The 16256-nt window shown below is 56.2% G+C and overlaps 1 protein-coding gene across 1 annotated transcript in view; it reads left to right on the top strand.

Annotated features, from left to right (window-relative positions):
• The window catches only part of CFAP70 (cilia and flagella associated protein 70), a 29147-nt gene that overhangs the window by 4599 nt on the left and 8292 nt on the right, over nucleotides 1-16256 (top strand). Inside the window, exons 5-20 of the mRNA XM_010002669.1 lie at nucleotides 303-479; nucleotides 875-1057; nucleotides 1832-1923; nucleotides 4110-4209; nucleotides 5156-5290; nucleotides 7374-7523; nucleotides 8798-8889; nucleotides 10187-10247; nucleotides 11221-11412; nucleotides 12395-12526; nucleotides 13150-13275; nucleotides 13780-13913; nucleotides 13999-14114; nucleotides 14246-14476; nucleotides 15054-15142; nucleotides 15812-15964. Of these exons, the coding sequence (XP_010000971.1) occupies nucleotides 303-479; nucleotides 875-1057; nucleotides 1832-1923; nucleotides 4110-4209; nucleotides 5156-5290; nucleotides 7374-7523; nucleotides 8798-8889; nucleotides 10187-10247; nucleotides 11221-11412; nucleotides 12395-12526; nucleotides 13150-13275; nucleotides 13780-13913; nucleotides 13999-14114; nucleotides 14246-14476; nucleotides 15054-15142; nucleotides 15812-15964 (2163 nt within the window). The remainder of the gene's footprint in view (nucleotides 1-302; nucleotides 480-874; nucleotides 1058-1831; nucleotides 1924-4109; nucleotides 4210-5155; nucleotides 5291-7373; nucleotides 7524-8797; nucleotides 8890-10186; nucleotides 10248-11220; nucleotides 11413-12394; nucleotides 12527-13149; nucleotides 13276-13779; nucleotides 13914-13998; nucleotides 14115-14245; nucleotides 14477-15053; nucleotides 15143-15811; nucleotides 15965-16256) is intronic.

The following is a 16256-nucleotide window of genomic DNA, read 5'->3' as shown; positions in this document are numbered from 1 at the left end:
CCCCCTTGTCCTCTCCCTCCCTGCCCTTGTCCCAAGTCCCTCCCCAGCTTTCCTGGAGCCCCTTCAGGCCCTGGCAGGTGCTCTAAGGTCTTCCTGGGGCCTTCTCTTCTCATGTCCAACTTAAATCTCCCAGCTCCAACCCAGGCAAACTGATTTTGAAATTCCTTTCCTGTGCTGGTCCGTTTTCTTGCATATCTGAGCAGAATATGTTAGACATCCTTGGGTTTCTGCTTGCTCCTCCCTCAAGAGCAGGAGAATTATCACTGTCTAGTTACTGACTTGGCTTTATCCTTGTGTCCCAGGGTGGCCTTGAAGTGACTGTGTCCTCCCAAGAGCCCTTGGTTCCTGCAGAGCAGCTTTCCAATGGGAACCTCCTGAGTGTCACCCTGGAGGCAGTTTATTCAGTCCCTGAAGCATTTGGTCCTGCTGGACCCCTGCAAAGCTACATGGTTTGTTTGCAAGTCCCAGCAGCTGGAGAGGTGAGGATTCCTCCAGGAATGGTGAGGAGGGTTTGAGCTGCTCCAAACTGGATTATTATCCCACACTACACCCCGTGGAACCAGTGTCCAGGCCCTTGGGGTGTTCAGCTCCTGTGCTTGTGCAACAGCAGCCTTTGTTGGGAGTCCTCAGGGGCTCTGTGGCACAACATGATTCTTTAACACAAACCAAGGTCTGTTGGGCAAGATTTGCATTTAAACTGACACATTTCTCCTTGTTTGCTCACGTGGCTCTTTATTTGTTTTTATCCCTTCATTGGGTGTGGGTGGTGAAGAGCATTTTCCAAGCCAGGCCATTGTTGCTTTGCTTGGTTAGACCCATATCAGAGCAGCTGTCACTTGGAGTTCCAAATCCTTCCATTCTCATGTCTCTCTAGAGAGAGGCCCTCTTGCTCTTCAAGGATGGTGTCCTGAAACCTGCTGGTGAGAAAGAGCCTTTACCCCGGCCCAAAAAATGGCCCCTGACTAACATCATGGCCCCAGGAGCTCTGACCATCCCCAACTCCTTCATCACTGGTGGTCCCTATGAGGATGAGGATGGAGAGCTCAACAAAAGAGAGGTGAGGGGGTGTCCTGGCTGGAGGAGAACAGCAGGTCTGGCTGAAGAGACTGAGCAAGGCTTGTGGAGAGATGTTATAGGAGGAATGGAGGTGGTTGGTCCAGATGTGGAGATGGTTCTCCTGGGACAGCAACCATGCAGGAGTGTTCTCTGGGTCTGATCCCCACTGCCCACTCCTGAGCTGTGCCCTGTCCTTGTGAGCCAGGAACTGGGTCCTGATGGGCTCTGGTGTCTGCAGGGAGGAGTGAACACCCACTGCTAGGGTGGCCTGGGGAGCTGGGCAAATCTGCCAGGGACCATTCTGGGATACATGCAGGCTGTATCCCAGAGTCACAGAGTGCTGGGGTTGGAAGGGAGCTCTGGAGATCCCCCAGCCCAACCCCTGCCAGAGCAGGGTCACCTCCAGCAGATCCGACAGGAACACATCCAGGGGGGTTGGAATGTCTGCAGAGAAGGAGCCTCCCCAGCCTCTCTGGGCAGCCTGTCCCAGGGCTCTGCCACCCTCACAGGAAAGAAGTTGTTCCTCATGTTCAGCTTGACCCTCCTGTGCTCCAGCCTGTGCCCATTGCCCCTTGTCCTGTCACTGGGCACCCTGGGAAGAGTCTGGTCCCCCCTCCTGCCACCCCCTGGAGATATTGACCAGCACTGATCAGATCCCCCCTCAGGCTCCTCCTCTCCAGCTGAGCAGCCCCAGCTCTCCCAGCCTTTCCTCCCAGGGCAGATAAGCCCCTCCAGGGGTTGCTCCCTGCCTCTCACCACACTCTCTTTCTCACAGGACAGGGAGTTCAGGATGCAGGCAGAAACCTCCAGGAGAATCATCTGGGACATGGAAAGACGCTGTTACCTGGACCCTGCTGCAGTTGCCACGTAAGGGACCAGGGAACCCCCCTTTCAGCACAGAGCAGGGGGGAGAAACCTCCCCAGAACACTCAGCTGAGGGACCTGCCTCAACAGGTGCACCATGGGGGACCAGCACCATGCAGGTGCTCTCACTCCTCTCAGGTGGTCAAACAGTGGCTCTGCTTTGCCTCCTGTGGCTCCTGTCCCCAGAGGCTGTGGTGACAGGACAAGGGGTGATGGTTTTAGACTGAAAGAGGGGAGATTGAGTTTAGATATAAGGAGGAAATTCTTTGGTGTGAGGGTGGTGAGAGCCTGGCCCAGGTTGCCCAGGGAAGCTGTGGCTGCCCCATCCCTGGCAGTGTTGAAGGGCAGGTTGGATGGGGCTTGGAGCAACCTGGGCTGGTGGGAGGTGTCCCTGCCCATGCAGGGGGGTGGGACTGGATGATCTTTAAGGTCCTTTCCAACCCAAACCAGTCTGGGATACTCTGGCTGGCTGTTGGCTAAAGGTGTCCCCTGGAGCAGGAGAACAGATCATTTCTACTGTGGTGGGAGAAGATGAAGTGGCTGTAGCTCCTGTCCCCAGGGGCTGGTTGGTGCTGCCAGCAGCTGGAGCTGGAGGCTGTTCCCTCCACAGTTAGAAGGAAGGGGCAGCAGATTCTTGGTGAGCAGACATGGAGTGGCCCACACAGGTCTCCTAGGAGCCACTCCTGAAGTTTTGCAGAATTCCCAAGACATTCAAACCCACGTGGGCACTTTTCAGTCCCTTTTTTTATTGGGCCCACCTTACCTTGACCCACTCCAGCTCCATCTCTTGGAGTCCTGCTCCATTCCTGGCCTCAGCTGCATCGTGGCTGTGAGATTCTGAGCCAAATGACTCCTTCTGGGTGAAAATCCTCCTATCTGGTTGGATTTTTAAAAAAAGCTGTTTCCCTGGCACTTTTTATCTGCCTGCCCTCTGCTTTCAGAGTTACCAGGCACGTTGGATGGGAGCTCAGGGTCCACTTGCTCTGCACAATTTGGGATTTCTACCAAAGTGAATCATGCTGCTTCTTCCTTGTTTCGTTTCTGAAGGAACCAGGGGAGAGAGAAAAACCTGGTGTGCTGCTTTCACCATGGTTTTATAGCTGGTTGGGTCATAAAAGAACACAGCAGTGGATGGAGAAGAAAATGTACCAAGCCTGTCCCAAAGCACCCATGTTCCTGTGGCCTGAGGGTGCTGGCTGGGTCAAAGCAAACCCAAGGGGGGTGCTTGGGGGTTGCCATGGCAGAAAGGAGGGGGATGTGGTTGGTAGCTTGGTTTCTGCATCTCCTCAGTGTCCTTCTTTGGGGGCTGATCTGTTGGAGAGCAGCTCTGGGGAGAAGGAGCTGGTGGACAACAGGCCACGAGGCAGCAGTGTGTCCTTGTGGCCAGCAGGCCACCCTGGGGGCATGAAGAGGGTGGCCAACAGGTCAGAGAGGTTTCCTGCCCCCCTGCTCTGGCCTGGTGAGACGGCAAGAGCTGAGGGATGGGCTCAGGAGGGAGCTGGACCATATAGGTGATAAACACGGGCAGCTGCTGGAGAGCAGCTCTGGGGAGAAGGATCTTGGGGTTCTGGGGGACAACAGGCTGACCATGAGGCAGCAGTGTGTCCTTGTGGCCAAGAGGGCCACCCTGGGGGCATGAAGAGGGTGCCCAGTAGGTCAAGGGAGGTTCTCTTGCCCCCCTGAGGCCCCATCTGGAGCACCATGTGTAGTTCTGGGCTCCCAGTTCATGAAGGACAAGGAGCTGCTGGAGAGAGCCCAGCCCAGGGCCACAGAGATGCTGAGGGGCTGGAGCATCTGCCTGTGAGGAAAGGCTGGGAGAGCTGGGGCTGCTCAGCTGGAGAGGAGGAGGCTGACGGGGGATCTGATCAGTGCTGGTCAGTATCTCCAGGGGGTGGCAGGAGGGGGGACCAGACTCTTCCCAGGGTGCCCAGTGACAGGACAAGGGGCAATGGGCACAGGCTGGAGCACAGGAGGGTCAAGCTGAACATGAGGAACAACTTCTTTCCTGTGAGGGTGGCAGAGCCCTGGGACAGGCTGCCCAGAGAGGCTGGGGAGGCTCCTTCTCTGGACATTCCAAACCCAGCTGGAGTGTTCCTGTGGGATCTGCTGGAGGTGACCCTGCTCTGGCAGGGGTTGGGCTGGGGGATCTCCAGAGGTCCCTTCCAACACCCCCTCTCTCCCTGTCCCAGCCTGCAGCAGCGCGTGGCCGAGTGCCGCTGCTGGCCCGTGGAGATCTGCAGGATGGTCCTGCCCTCACCCAGCAAAGGGAAAACCAGCAAAGCTGACAAGGTAAAAAGGAAGAAAAGGGGATTCCTCGTTGTGGCTGGGGAGCAGCATTGCATGGTTGAGCACTTCCCTTCGGGTGCTTTTGTCATTCCCAAACCAGCCTTGAAGCAGCCAAAGTGAGTCTGAGAACTAGAGGCTTTGTCAAGGGATGGATCTCCCCAGAGAGCTGCTGAATAGACAGAGGGTGATCTTTTTCCTCTCACTGACAGTCTGGAGTAGCTGGGTGGAAAGGGGGCAGGGAAAGGGAGCTTTTTGAGAACTGAGGTCATTCACTGACCTTCTCATCAGCCAAGGGGAGTTTGGGGCATCTTGAAGAAATCCACCCCATCATTCTCGAGGTGTAAGTAAGTGATGTTTTGCCACATGAACTCGGGTGGTTTAACAAAGACACACCCCCTCAGCTCCTGGGGCTGTTCCTGCTTGTGTGAGAGCTCCTAATGGTTCCAGGGCAAAGTCATATAAACTGGGATAAAACCCTTCCAGCCCTTGCTTGTGCCAGGATTTTGCAGCTCCTTCTCCCTTGCCCTTCCCAGTCTGCTGCTAGCCCAGACTCTCAAGCCTCCTGAGCTGCCTGGCTTTGGTCACCTCCTGAGCTGCCTGGCTTTGGTCACCTCTGAGCTGCAGAGCAATTTTAATGGTTGTTTGGCTCTCTGCCCACAGGGTTGGTCACTTTGCAGCTGTACCTTGAAAAGACCGTCCTGAGAACCAGCACCAGAGAGAAAAGCTGCTCTGCAGGGGCTGGGATACAATTGATATTCCACATATTGAATGACTCCAGGCTTTTCATCCAGGTTGTCTTGGTTGTGTGCCAGTGACAGAGAGCCACACTGGCTCCTCAGGGACATCAGTCTGCTGTGTGGCCTCTTCCTAATGGGACCAGTGACCTTGTTTCCTTACAGAGAATAACAGACTGTTCAGTGTCTCAGCCCTTTTTGCTCCATGTTTCCAGGGAGATGAGGACAAGCAGATTTTCTTCCATGGTGTGGCCTATGTCAACATGTTGCCTTTGCTGTGCCCTGGGGTGAGGCAGATCCGAGGAGCTTTCCCTGTCTGCCCCTACCATGACAGAGAGGTGTTGCTGAAGGTGAGGGCAGAGCAGGCAGCCTGAGCCAGCCCTGCTGCTGGGGCTGCACAGAGAGGGGCTGGGAACTGGGACTGTGGGCAGCTTGGAGATTGGGAGCAAGCAGGATGGCAGCCTGGAGTTTGGGAGCAGGCAGGATGGGCAGCCTGGAGTTTGGGAGCAGGCAGGATGAGCAGCCTGGAGTTTGGGAGCAGGCAGGATGGTAGAGGCTGGCTCTGAAACTCCACTGTCCTTCTGGTGATGGAGAAAATCAGGGAGACAGGCTCTGCTGTGCAGGCTGCTGGGTGTGCAGGAGCTGCTCTGGGGGCTGGGAGAGGCTGGGCCAAGCTCTGGATCTCCCTCCACTCCCTTCCCTGCCAGCAGCTGGGCAGGCAGGGCTGGAAGAACCCTCTGCTCTCCCCAGTCTGGAACATGGGCACAGGAGCTGGGTTGCTGGGAAGAGCAAACAGTGGCTGTGAGAGGAGAGTGTTACCCCAGGCAACAACCCAAGCTGTCCCAGGAGCTCCCAGCACCAGCTCACCAGCTTTATTTGTCTTTGAGTTCCCTCCCCCTCTCTGTTACTAGCACTGACAGTAACATCTTCATTTTCCCACAGTCCCCCTGGAACAGACCTGAGCTTGTTTCAGGAGGGTGGATGCCCAGCCTGGATTTTCTGCCCACATTCCCTGTGGTGCTGCTGCCCTGGCCACAGGAGCTGGGGGAATTCCAGCCCTTCCCCTGCCTCCCTGCTCCTGCTGTGGCTCAGCACACACAGCAGCTCTTTGCTTTGCCTCTGTGGGCTCATGTCAAGCTCATGAAGTTCAACAAGGCCAAGGGCAAGGTCCTGCACCTGGGTCAGCACAACCCCAGCACAAATACGGGTGGGGTGGGGAATGGATTTGGAGCAGCCGAGAGGAGAAGGACTTGGGAGTGTTGAGAAGCGCAACATGAGCTGGAGCCCAGAAACCAACCCTGTCCTGGGCTTTGTCACCAGCAGAGTGAACAGCAGGGCCAGGGAGGGGATTGTCCCCTCTGCTCTGATCTGTTGAGACCCTCCCTGCAGGGCTGGGGCCAGGGCTGGGGTCCCCAGCACAAGAAGGACATGGAGCTGTTGGAGAGAGTCCAGAGGAGCCATAGAGATGATCCAAGGGCTGGAGCAGCTCTGCTCTGGAGCCAGGCTGGGAGAGTTGGGGTGTTCAGCCTGGAGAAGAGAAGGCTCCAGGGAGACCTTAGAGCACCTTCCAGGGCCTGAAGGGGCTCCAGGAAAGCTGGGGAGGGACTTGGGACAAGGGCAGGGAGGGAGAGGACAAGGGGGATGGATGAAAACTGGCAGAGGGGAGATTGAGGTTGGACATGAGGAGGAAATTCTTTGGTGTGAGGGTGGTGAGATCCGGGCCCAGGCTGCCCAGGGAAGCTGTGGCTGCCCCATCCCTGGCAGTGTTGAAGGGCAGGCTGGATGGGGCTTGGAGCAACCTGGGCTGGTGGGAGGGGTCCCTGCCCATGCAGGGGGATTGGATCTAGATGATCTTTAAGGTCCCTTCCAACCCAATCCACTCTGAATAATGGCTGCATGGTGCTCCCTGCCCTGTAGCATTTACCTGTCACAAGTGACATGTGCTCTCTCTGTTCTTTTCTGGTTTTGTGGATGCTTTGGGCTGTTCCTTTGGGCACATCTGCTCCATCTTCTCCCCAGCACCTCCTCAGTTCTTGCTAACCCATGTAGCAAGAGGGCAGGTCCAGGGTTAAGGCAGGAATTCAGGCCAGTGGGTCAGGAATGGGGGAGCACAGGGTGGGCTCCAGCCTGTCTCCCACCTAGCTCAGGCAGGAATCAAGGGCCAGCAGTGACCATGCAGTTCTGGAGAAGAGACAAGGAGACCCTGCTGAGGTTTTCTCCAACATCTCCTTTAGTGGCCTCACCTGAGGCTCCACAGCCACGTGGTGTCAGAGCTGCCCTTGAGCACCCCCAGCTAAAATTTTAGGAGGGGGGAAGAACCAACATGTGAATCTCTTTAATGCACTTAGGACCCTGTTTTGCAGTGGGAGAGGCTAAGGATGGAGAAGCCCAGTTTATCTCTTGCTTCCCTCTGTTCCCTCTTTCTTTTTCCAGACCAAAAGCCAGCACAGTGTTTTGAGGGATCTCAGGAGGAAGCTCAGTCAGAATAAGGAAGGTCCAGGACTCAGTACCCCCCACTCCAGTGCTCTCAGCAATGCTCAGAGAGAAGACAAAACCAACAAGGAGAAAGATTCCAGCAGAAGGGTAAGGTCTGGAGAGGGGATATTGTGACTTGGCTGCTCCATTCCCAGCCCAGAAGGAGTTGAAACCAGGTCCTGCTACTGTGTTGCCTCAGCCAAGAGAGAACTTCTCATTATCTTGACATTTCAGTCCATGCTGCCACAGCTTGGGAAGGTGTGAGGTTTACTGAAGCTGAAACAAGAGACATCTTCTCTTTTTGTTCTCTAGATGTCTGGCACATCCCAGATCCTGTTAGATGCCACTGGAGAAGCTGAAAATGCCACCCAGCACAGCCCTGATGGACAGGTAATTGATGTCTCTCCAAAGAGAAGGAATGTCATTGCTGTGTCTCTGGCTCACAGCTTCCCAGGCAATTAAATTCTTCAGGAATGAGCTGGATAAGGGGATGTTTTACGTAAATGTTGTCCTGGAGTTCTTCCAGTGACATCCAGCTGGAGGGCAGTGCAGCTTTGGGCTGTGGAAAGTCTCTGTAAATAATCAGGAGTTGATTTTAAAAGGGTTCTTTCCTATTTTGGCTTCTGCCTCAGAACATCTAGGATGCATCATGCCAAGGAGATGGATTCTCCCAGCTGTCTCCTTTTTCCCAGATTGGTTTCTTGAGCTGAATTTTGGTGTCAATTGTTCTGAGGGCAGGTTGTAAAACAAGCTGTAGCTCTGCAGTTAGAAGGAGAGCTGCAGTTTGAAGGTGAAGCTCTGCAGTTTGTACAGGAGGGACATGGAGCTGCTGGAAAGGGTTCAGAGGAGCCACAGAGATGATCCAAGGGCTGGAGCAGCTCTGCTCTGGAGCCAGGCTGGGAGAGCTGGGGTGTTCAGCCTGGAGAAGAGAAGGCTCCAGGGAGACCTTAGAGCAGCTTCCAGTGCCTGAAGGGGCTCCAGGAAAGCTGGGGAGGGACTTGGGACAAGGGCAGGGAGGGAGAGGACAAGGGGGGATGGATGAAAACTGGCAGAGGGAGATTGAGGTTGGACATGAGGAGGAAATTCTTTGGTGTGAGGGTGGTGAGAGCCTGGCCCAGGTTGCCCAGGGAAGCTGTGGCTGCCCCATCCCTGGCAGTGTTGAAGGGCAGGTTGGATGGGGCTTGGAGTAACCTGGGCTGGTGGGAGGTGTCCCTGCCCATGCAGGGGGGTTGGAACTGGATGATCTTTCAGTCCCTCCCAACCCAAACCAGTCTGGGATTCTGTGATTTGCTGAAGATCTGGAGCTCTGTGCTCAGTCTTTCATCACAGCCATGATGGCTCTGGGCAGCACGACCCTGAGAGGACAATGTTTGTCTCCCCAGCAGTACAGTGAGGCAGGAACCTTCCTGCTGCTGGAGATAAAGCTGGACAAGGCCTTGGTGCCCAAGCGGACCCGAGAGGAGCTCAGCGACCGGTGCGTAGGGACCCCCTGGGGCTGCCACCTCATCCCTGCAGGGTGGAAACGGGGCTGAACAGCTGGTGTCCCCCACTTGGAGAGCTCCTCATGGACCATCCGAGGGCTGCAGCCAAACCCCCTGGGAATTAGGGAGAGGCTTTTGATCGACAGCAGCTGAACGTTGAGCCAGCAGTGTGCCCAAGTGGCCAAGAAGGTCCATAGCATCCTGGTCTGCCATCAGGAATGGGGTGGCCAGCAGGTCTAGAGGTGATTGTCCCCTTGTGCTGGGCACTGGGGAGGGGGCACCTCCAATCCTGGGGTCAGTTCTGGGCCCCTCAGGACAAGAAGGACATGGAGGGGCTGGAGCGTGTCCAGGGAAGGGCAAGGGAGCTGGGGAAGGGGCTGGAGCACAAGTGGGAGCAGGAGCAGCTGAGGGAGCTGGGGGTGTCCAGCCTGGAGCCAAGGAGCTGAGGGGAGACCTGCTGGCTCTGCAGCTGCTGAGAGGAGGTTGGAGCCAGGGGGGGTGGGCTCTGCTCCCCAGGAACAAGGGATGGGACAAGAGGAACCGGCCTCAAGTTGCACCAGGGGAGGCTGAGGTGGGATCTTAGGAGAAACTTCTTCCCTGAAGGGTCATCAACCCCTGGCCCAGGCTGCCCAGGGAGGGGGTTCAATCCCCATCCCTGGAGGGGTTTCAGAGGCCTGTAGATGTGGTGCTGAGGGATGTGGGTCAGCACTGGGCTGGGTAGAGTTGGGTTCATGGTTGGATTTGATGATCTTATGGGTCATTTTGAACCAGAACCATTCAGTGATGTTTTGGACAGACTGCTTTAAGAAGTGGCATCTGGTGTGTTGGGAAAACACTTGTTCATCCCAGCTGACCTCTCCCTGCCACTCCTCTCCAAAACAGAGACCCCAGAGCAGTACAACAGGGTCTTCATTCCCCTCCAGGCTTTGTTTCCCAGTATTTATGGGGAAGCTGTGGCTGCCCCATCCCTGGCAATGTTGAAGGGCAGGTTGAATGGGGCTTGGAGCAGCCTGGTGTCCCTGCCCATGCAGGGGGTGGGCCTGAATGATCTTGAAGGTCCCTTCCAACCCAAACCAGTCCGTGAGTCTGAGTTACAAGCACTGAATGTAGGTCCCTGGGTTTGATTGTTAGCTCTTGGTCAGACTTCAGTGTCCCCCGTCCCCATGTCCCCACGAGGACAGGGACAGAATGACAAGCTGGAGCCCTTGCACTACAGGCCACCTGCCTCCAGGACAAACCAGCACTGCTGGTGGTGTGTCTGGCTGATCTCTTCTGTCCTCTCCTTGACAGGGTCAAGGAGCTGATTCCTCCTCGCCCTTTGCTGCCTCCCCGGACCTCAGGAGCCAAGATGGTAGGTGCAAGAACCTGTTACCCCTCTGTCCCCTCTCCCTGCCACCTCCCTGTCCCCTCCCCCTGCCCTCATCTCTCACCCAGGAAACTCTCCAATCTCAATCCCAGCCCTGCAGCAGCAGAGAGATTAGGTTTGAAGAGGAAATACCCAGAATGATTTCTGGGTGTGTTATCTTCACCTTGGGAAATCATTGCTGGGCTGCATCACTGCCACCCAGCCTATGGGAAAGAGAAAGGTCCAAAGGAAGGGAAGGGGACAGGAGGCTGGGAAAAGAGCCCACCAGAACCTTCTGTTTGCCCCAGGCACTCCCAACAGTGTCTTGTCTCCCATGTCAGACCCAGACAAACATGCATCAGCCCCGACCACCCTCAGGTCACCCAGGAGTTTTGAGGACTTTTGTGTGTCCAGAGACACCCTCTGGACATGATGTGAGAGCACTGGCTCCTCTTCTGTGGGTGCAGAGCAGCCCTTGGAGGAGAAGTGCCCCCAGGTGGCCCCTGCCATGGTTAATCCCAAGGGAAAGAAGCAGCACTTGAATAACTGACCCCACTGCAGCTGCAGAAGTGGTGGGTGCTGGGCTGGCTGGGGCTCACATGGTGATCATTGCAGCTCCTGGAATCTTCTGCCACCAGATGATGGAGTTTACAGGCTCAGCTCCAGAGGGTTGAGAAGGATCCCAGCAAATGAGATCTGTTTGGCTTCCAGTCAGTGATGCTGCTGTGGAGGAGATGATGATTGAAACACTGGGCTCTGAGTGTGGGGGGGGGGGAAATAGAGCAGGAGAAATACCTAATCCTGAAGGATCTTTTGTATTGACATGGAGATGTTTGCACAGCCCTGGGGTGTGGGCAGGAGAGGCTTCATGCCAGAATCACTTGAGACTTGAGTCAGGTGGAGATGATGGGCTCTGGCAGCTCAAACCCATTTGCAGGGCTGGTGGCAGGAATGGGAGGTTTGGTTCTTGATTTCCTAGGCTGTGGAGGGTTATCACAACTGTGTCAGGAACCTGGCTGTTGCCATCCTCAAGGAATACCAGGAGCTCTTTGGGAAGCAGCTGCCTCAGTGGGGAGCAATAGAGCCCCCCAACCTGGAGGAACAGAAGCTTCAGCTGAGCTGTGAGCTTGCTAGCTCTGGGAAGAAACTGGTTTATAAGGAACAGCTCCAGGTAAGATGGTGCTTTTCATTTCCATACTTGATTTGTCTTGTAAGAACCACTGCTGCTCTGGGGTGGGAACTTAAAGAGTGTGATGTGTTGCTCCAGAATCCCTTTCCTGCCACCTGGGGCTGGTACAGCAGGCAGGGGAGGGAACAGGTTCCCCCCCAACAGGGCGGTTGCTTTGGTCCCACACCAGGAGAACCAGAAAGAGGGGGAGCCCCAAAGCTGCTCACACCCCTTGGCCCCTGCTGGGAGCAGGGGAAGGCAAAGCTCTTGCAGACTCCCAGTCCAGCCTGGAAGAAAAAAGGGGTTCCCCTCTCTCAGGTCTGCCCAGAGTCCCCCTCTCTGTGCCCAGGGGACCAACCCTGTCCCTGAGTTGTCCCTCGAGAGGCACTGATGGGTCAGGGAGAGCCAGGCTGGGAGGTGGGAAAGGAGTTCACCCCTGCTTGCTTTTTTGACTTGAGCTCTGCTCTGGGGCCAGGCTGAGAGTTGGGGTGTTCAGCCTGGAGAAGAGAAGGCTCCAGGGAGACCTTAGAGCACCTTCCAGGGCCTGAAGGGGCTCCAGGAAAGCTGGGGAGGGACTTGGGACAAGGACAGGGAGGGAGAGGACAAGGGGGAAGGGATTAAAACTGGCAGAGGGGAGATTTAGGTGACATATGAGGAGGAAATTCTTTGGTGTGAGGGTGGTGAGAGCCTGGCCCAGGTTGCCCAGGGAAGCTGTGGCTGCCCCATCCCTGGCCGTGTTGAAGGGCAGGTTGGATGGGGCTTGGAGCAACCTGGGCTGGTGGGAGGGGTCCCTGCCCATGCAGGGGGTTGGATCTAGATGGTCTTTAAGGTCCTTCCAACCCAAACCACTCCATGATTCTATGATTGCTGTCAGTGCTGGGCTTAATTCTGCCTCAGAACTGAGCTGGAGCTTCAGGGTGTTCAGGGAGCTGGTGGGGGGGCTCAGAGGGGTCCTGCCTTGTCCAACCCTCACGTGGCTCCACAGTATGCTGTCGTGAAGATTGTGAGGGAGAAATACCTAAAGATCATGGCATTTGAGACCCAGGAGCAGCTCCAGGAATTCCTCTGTGAGCTCAACGTGTACCTCATGGACCAGATGCACATTGATCTCAACCAGGTAGGGAGGAACCTGGGTGGTGGGAAACTGGAAGAGGGAGGTTTAGGTTAAACATAAGGAGTTATTGATTTGCTGTGAGGGTGGTGAGAGCCTGGCCCAGGTTGCCCAGGGAAGCTGTGGCTGCCCCATCCCTGGCAGTGTTGAAGGGCAGGTTGGATGGGGCTTGGAGCAACCTGGGCTGGTGGGAGGTGTCCCTGCCCATGCAGGGGGGTTGGATCTAGATGTTCTTTAAGGTCCCTTCAATCCAGACCATTCCTTGTGTCTATGACAAGCTGCTGTGCCTGGTTCCTGGTGGGTTCCAGCTGCCACTCCCCCTGCAGAGCACAGACCTTCTCCCAGGAACTATGGTCACCAGGAAGTGACACCTCAGAGGAAGTTTGAAGTGACCTTGATCTAGGGGATGCTTTTACTTCTCTTGCCTGCAGATAATGGACATTGCCCTGGTTCTTTCCTGGGAATGCCAGGCCTGTGTCCCACCACACAGGGGAGCCAGGACAGTTGGCCTTTCCAACCCCCCAGGCTGTGGTCAGGATGGTGCTGGGCTGGGGACTGCTGCTGGAATGGGAACACTGGAACCATTCTTACCCTCTTCAGGGCTAAAACTCTGTCTCTCTCCTTCCCAGCTCCTCTCCCAGGAAGCTGTTTCTCCCTCCCCTCCCACCCCCCTGACCGAGGAGCAGCTCTGCCTCTTTGCTCAAGAAGCTGAGCTCGACAAGGACTATGAGCTGGCAAACTTCTACCACCAACAGGTGAGGGAGCTCCTGGGCTTTCCTGCCCACCTCCGGGGTGGTTGGGCTGGCAGGCAGCAAACCCAGCCCTGATGGGTGGATGGGGAGGGAGGAGGGGAATGTCACCAGGATTCTAGGGCAGTGTGAGGGATTTTCCAGGGAGATGCTGCTCCCTGGAGGATGTGAGACAGAGCCTGGCCAGGTCGCTGAGGACCTGGGGAAATGGGATCAGCTGGTCCAAAAGGTGGGCTGGCTCAGCACTGGGGACACTGGGCCCCCTGCCAGGAGGCTGGGAGGAGGTCAGCTGAAGCTGGAGGACCTTTGTCAGGTGAAGGAGCCTTTCCAGCAGATGCTGCTTAAGAGAAGACCCAGCATGTGATAAACAAGGGCTTGATTGTTGCTAAACTGGGCTGGGGTGGCCAGAGGTCATTCCAGCTGTGGTCATTCCAGAGCTGGCTCCCCAGTCTGGGTGTGCTGGGTGTGGTTGCAGCAGCTTTCCCTCCAGCAAGGTTCTCTGGTATCTAGAGATTATCCCAGGACCAGCACAACATCCAATCCTGGCTGGACTATGGAGTGTTCAACCTCCTGCTTGAGGACCCAACCAAAGCCCAGGAGTGCTTCCAGCAGGCTCTTTTTCTGGATCCTCATCACATCCAAAGGTGCTGTGTGATCCCAGTGGGTGGGGGTGTACCCCACCCCCCTGCCCAGCTCCTGCAAGGCTGACCAGTCCTTCCCTGTCCCCAGCTTGCTGCTCTGTGCTACTGTGGCTGCCATGCTGCAGCACTATGAAGAGGCAGAGATTTTCTTTGAGATGGCCTGCTCCTTGGAGCCACCCAGCACTGTGGCCTGGACTCTGTCAGGTACCAAACCAACCAGCCTTTCTTCTCCTGCCCTCCTGGTGGCTCCAGCCTTTCTTCTCCTGCTCTCATCTCAGGGATGAGCCTTTGCTAAGGCTCAGCTATCTGCTCATGCTGCTTTTTGTCTCCCACAGGTTTGTTTTATGAGCTGCAGGATGACAGTACTCGGGCAGAAATGGCCTTCAGGGAGGCTAGGAAGCTCCTGCAGGCACAGCTTGACAAGGAGAAGGGCATCCCTGAGGGAGAAGGAGGGGAGGAGCATGTTTCTGCTGGCTCTGTGGGCTCTCCCAGCCCAGACCCACCAGGTAACACTGGGCAGAGCCAGGAGGTGGCCAGGCACCAGCAAGGAGGGGGCTTGGAACAGTGTGGGAGGATGGTGAGCAGCAGCAGGAGGGGAGAAACTGCTCAGAGGAGAAACACAAAGGGCAAAAGCAGAAGGTGGGGACTGTCAGCTGGAACAGACTGACCACAGACTGCACCAGGAAGAGGCTGGCACGTGTGCTGCTGGAAATGGTGAAGCTTTCTGCAAGCAGCACAGCCCCTGCCTCATCTTCCCCACATCTTACACAGCAGGGGGACAGGAGAGGTAGGGAGAAACTTTGCACCAGTGAGTGCAGTGACAGGCCAAGGGGGAATGGTTTTAAACTGCTCCAGTGCTTTACTACCCTCATGGTGGAGCATTTCCTCCTCATGTCCCACCTCAATCTCCTCTCTTCCAGTTTTCATCCATCCCCCTTGTCCTCTCCCTCCCTGCCCTTGTCCCAAGTCCCTCCCCAGCTTTCCTGGAGGCCTCTTCCATCTCTGCTTCAGCCTCCCCTCCTGCCTCCCTGGTTTTACACCCCACTGCTGGATTCCTCTGTCCCCACCAGGGTCTCAGCCCCTGCTCTTGCTTCAGAAATAAAAAGCCCAGTTTGGGCCTGATGACAACAAGTTTCCTTGCAGCCCCAAGCCCTGGTTCAGGACCTGGCCAACCTCCCTGCACCATCTTCATGAAGGCAGTGGAATTCCTGGAGAAGGTCAATGCCATCCAGGTCAGCTCAGTGTGGAGCAGGAAGGGAGATTTGGTCTCATTTCTGGGTTCTGACTAAAGAGCTGGTGGCTCCAACAACTCCCCTTCCTGGGCTCAGGGAACAAGCTGTGGCAACCCCAGGTGCTGAGCACCAGAGGGAGCAAAACCAGCACTGCCCAGAAACGCAGAACTGAGGCCAGAGTGATGGGACCAAAACGCTGCTTGGGGACACTTGTCACCTCAGGCAGGCGAGGTCCTCGGTGCTCCTCAGCTCAGCCCTGCTGCCTGCAGAGGGAACAGAGTCAGAAACAGTGCAGAGATGCTCCTCCTTGCACGTCCAGAGATGAGGAGCATGATGTGATGCTCCCAGGAACCACCACTCCCTCTTCCAGACACTCGTGTGTGTGTGTCAGGGTGGTCTTGGTGTCACCTGTGGAACGTCCCTGTCCCACAGCTGCTGCTGGGGGATCCTTCTGCCTGCTGCAATGTGCTGCCTGCCTTCATGTCACCAGGCAAAAAAAGTTTCTTAAAGCAAAACAGAACTCATGGAGGTGAATATTTAAAGGGGGTGGGGGGTGGAAGTTCTCTCCTGCCTGTTTTCTGTTCCTGGAAAGCCAGCCAGGTGTGAGCTGGGGGTGCCCATGGTTTCCCTGTGCCTTCCTCACTACCCTGCTGGGCTGTCCCCCCCCAGTTTCTTCACCAGGCACTTGCCCACGAGCTGCTGAACTTTGAGGAAGGTCCCTCCTGTGCCTACTACCTGGCCCTGGCCCACGCTTCCCTGCTGAGGGAGAATTTCTCCAAATGTGAGGAATGTCTCCATGAGGCCGTCAGCATCGAGTACACGGTAACTCCCTGCCTGGTCCTGGCAGGGCACTGCCCCAGCCCCCCCAGGGCACTGCCTGTCCCCAATACATGAAGGACATGGAGCTGTTGGAAAGGGTCCAGAAGAGCCACAGAGATGATGGGAGGGCTGGAGCAGCTCTGCTCTGGAGCCAGGCTGGGAGAGTTGGGGTGTTCAGCCTGGAGAAGAGAAGGCTCCAGGGAGACCTTAGAGCACCTTCCAGGGCCTGAAGGGGCTCCAGGAAAGCTGGGGAGGGACTTGGGACAAGGGCAGGGAGGGAGAGGACAAGGGGGAA

The sequence above is a fragment of the Chaetura pelagica genome, unplaced genomic scaffold, assembly GCF_000747805.2.
Source record: "Chaetura pelagica isolate M959 unplaced genomic scaffold, ChaPel_1.0 scaffold961, whole genome shotgun sequence".
NCBI classification, from domain to species: Eukaryota; Metazoa; Chordata; class Aves; order Apodiformes; family Apodidae; genus Chaetura; species Chaetura pelagica.
Note: the sequence above shows the minus strand (reverse complement) of the source record. Positions and strands in the feature narration are given on the sequence as shown.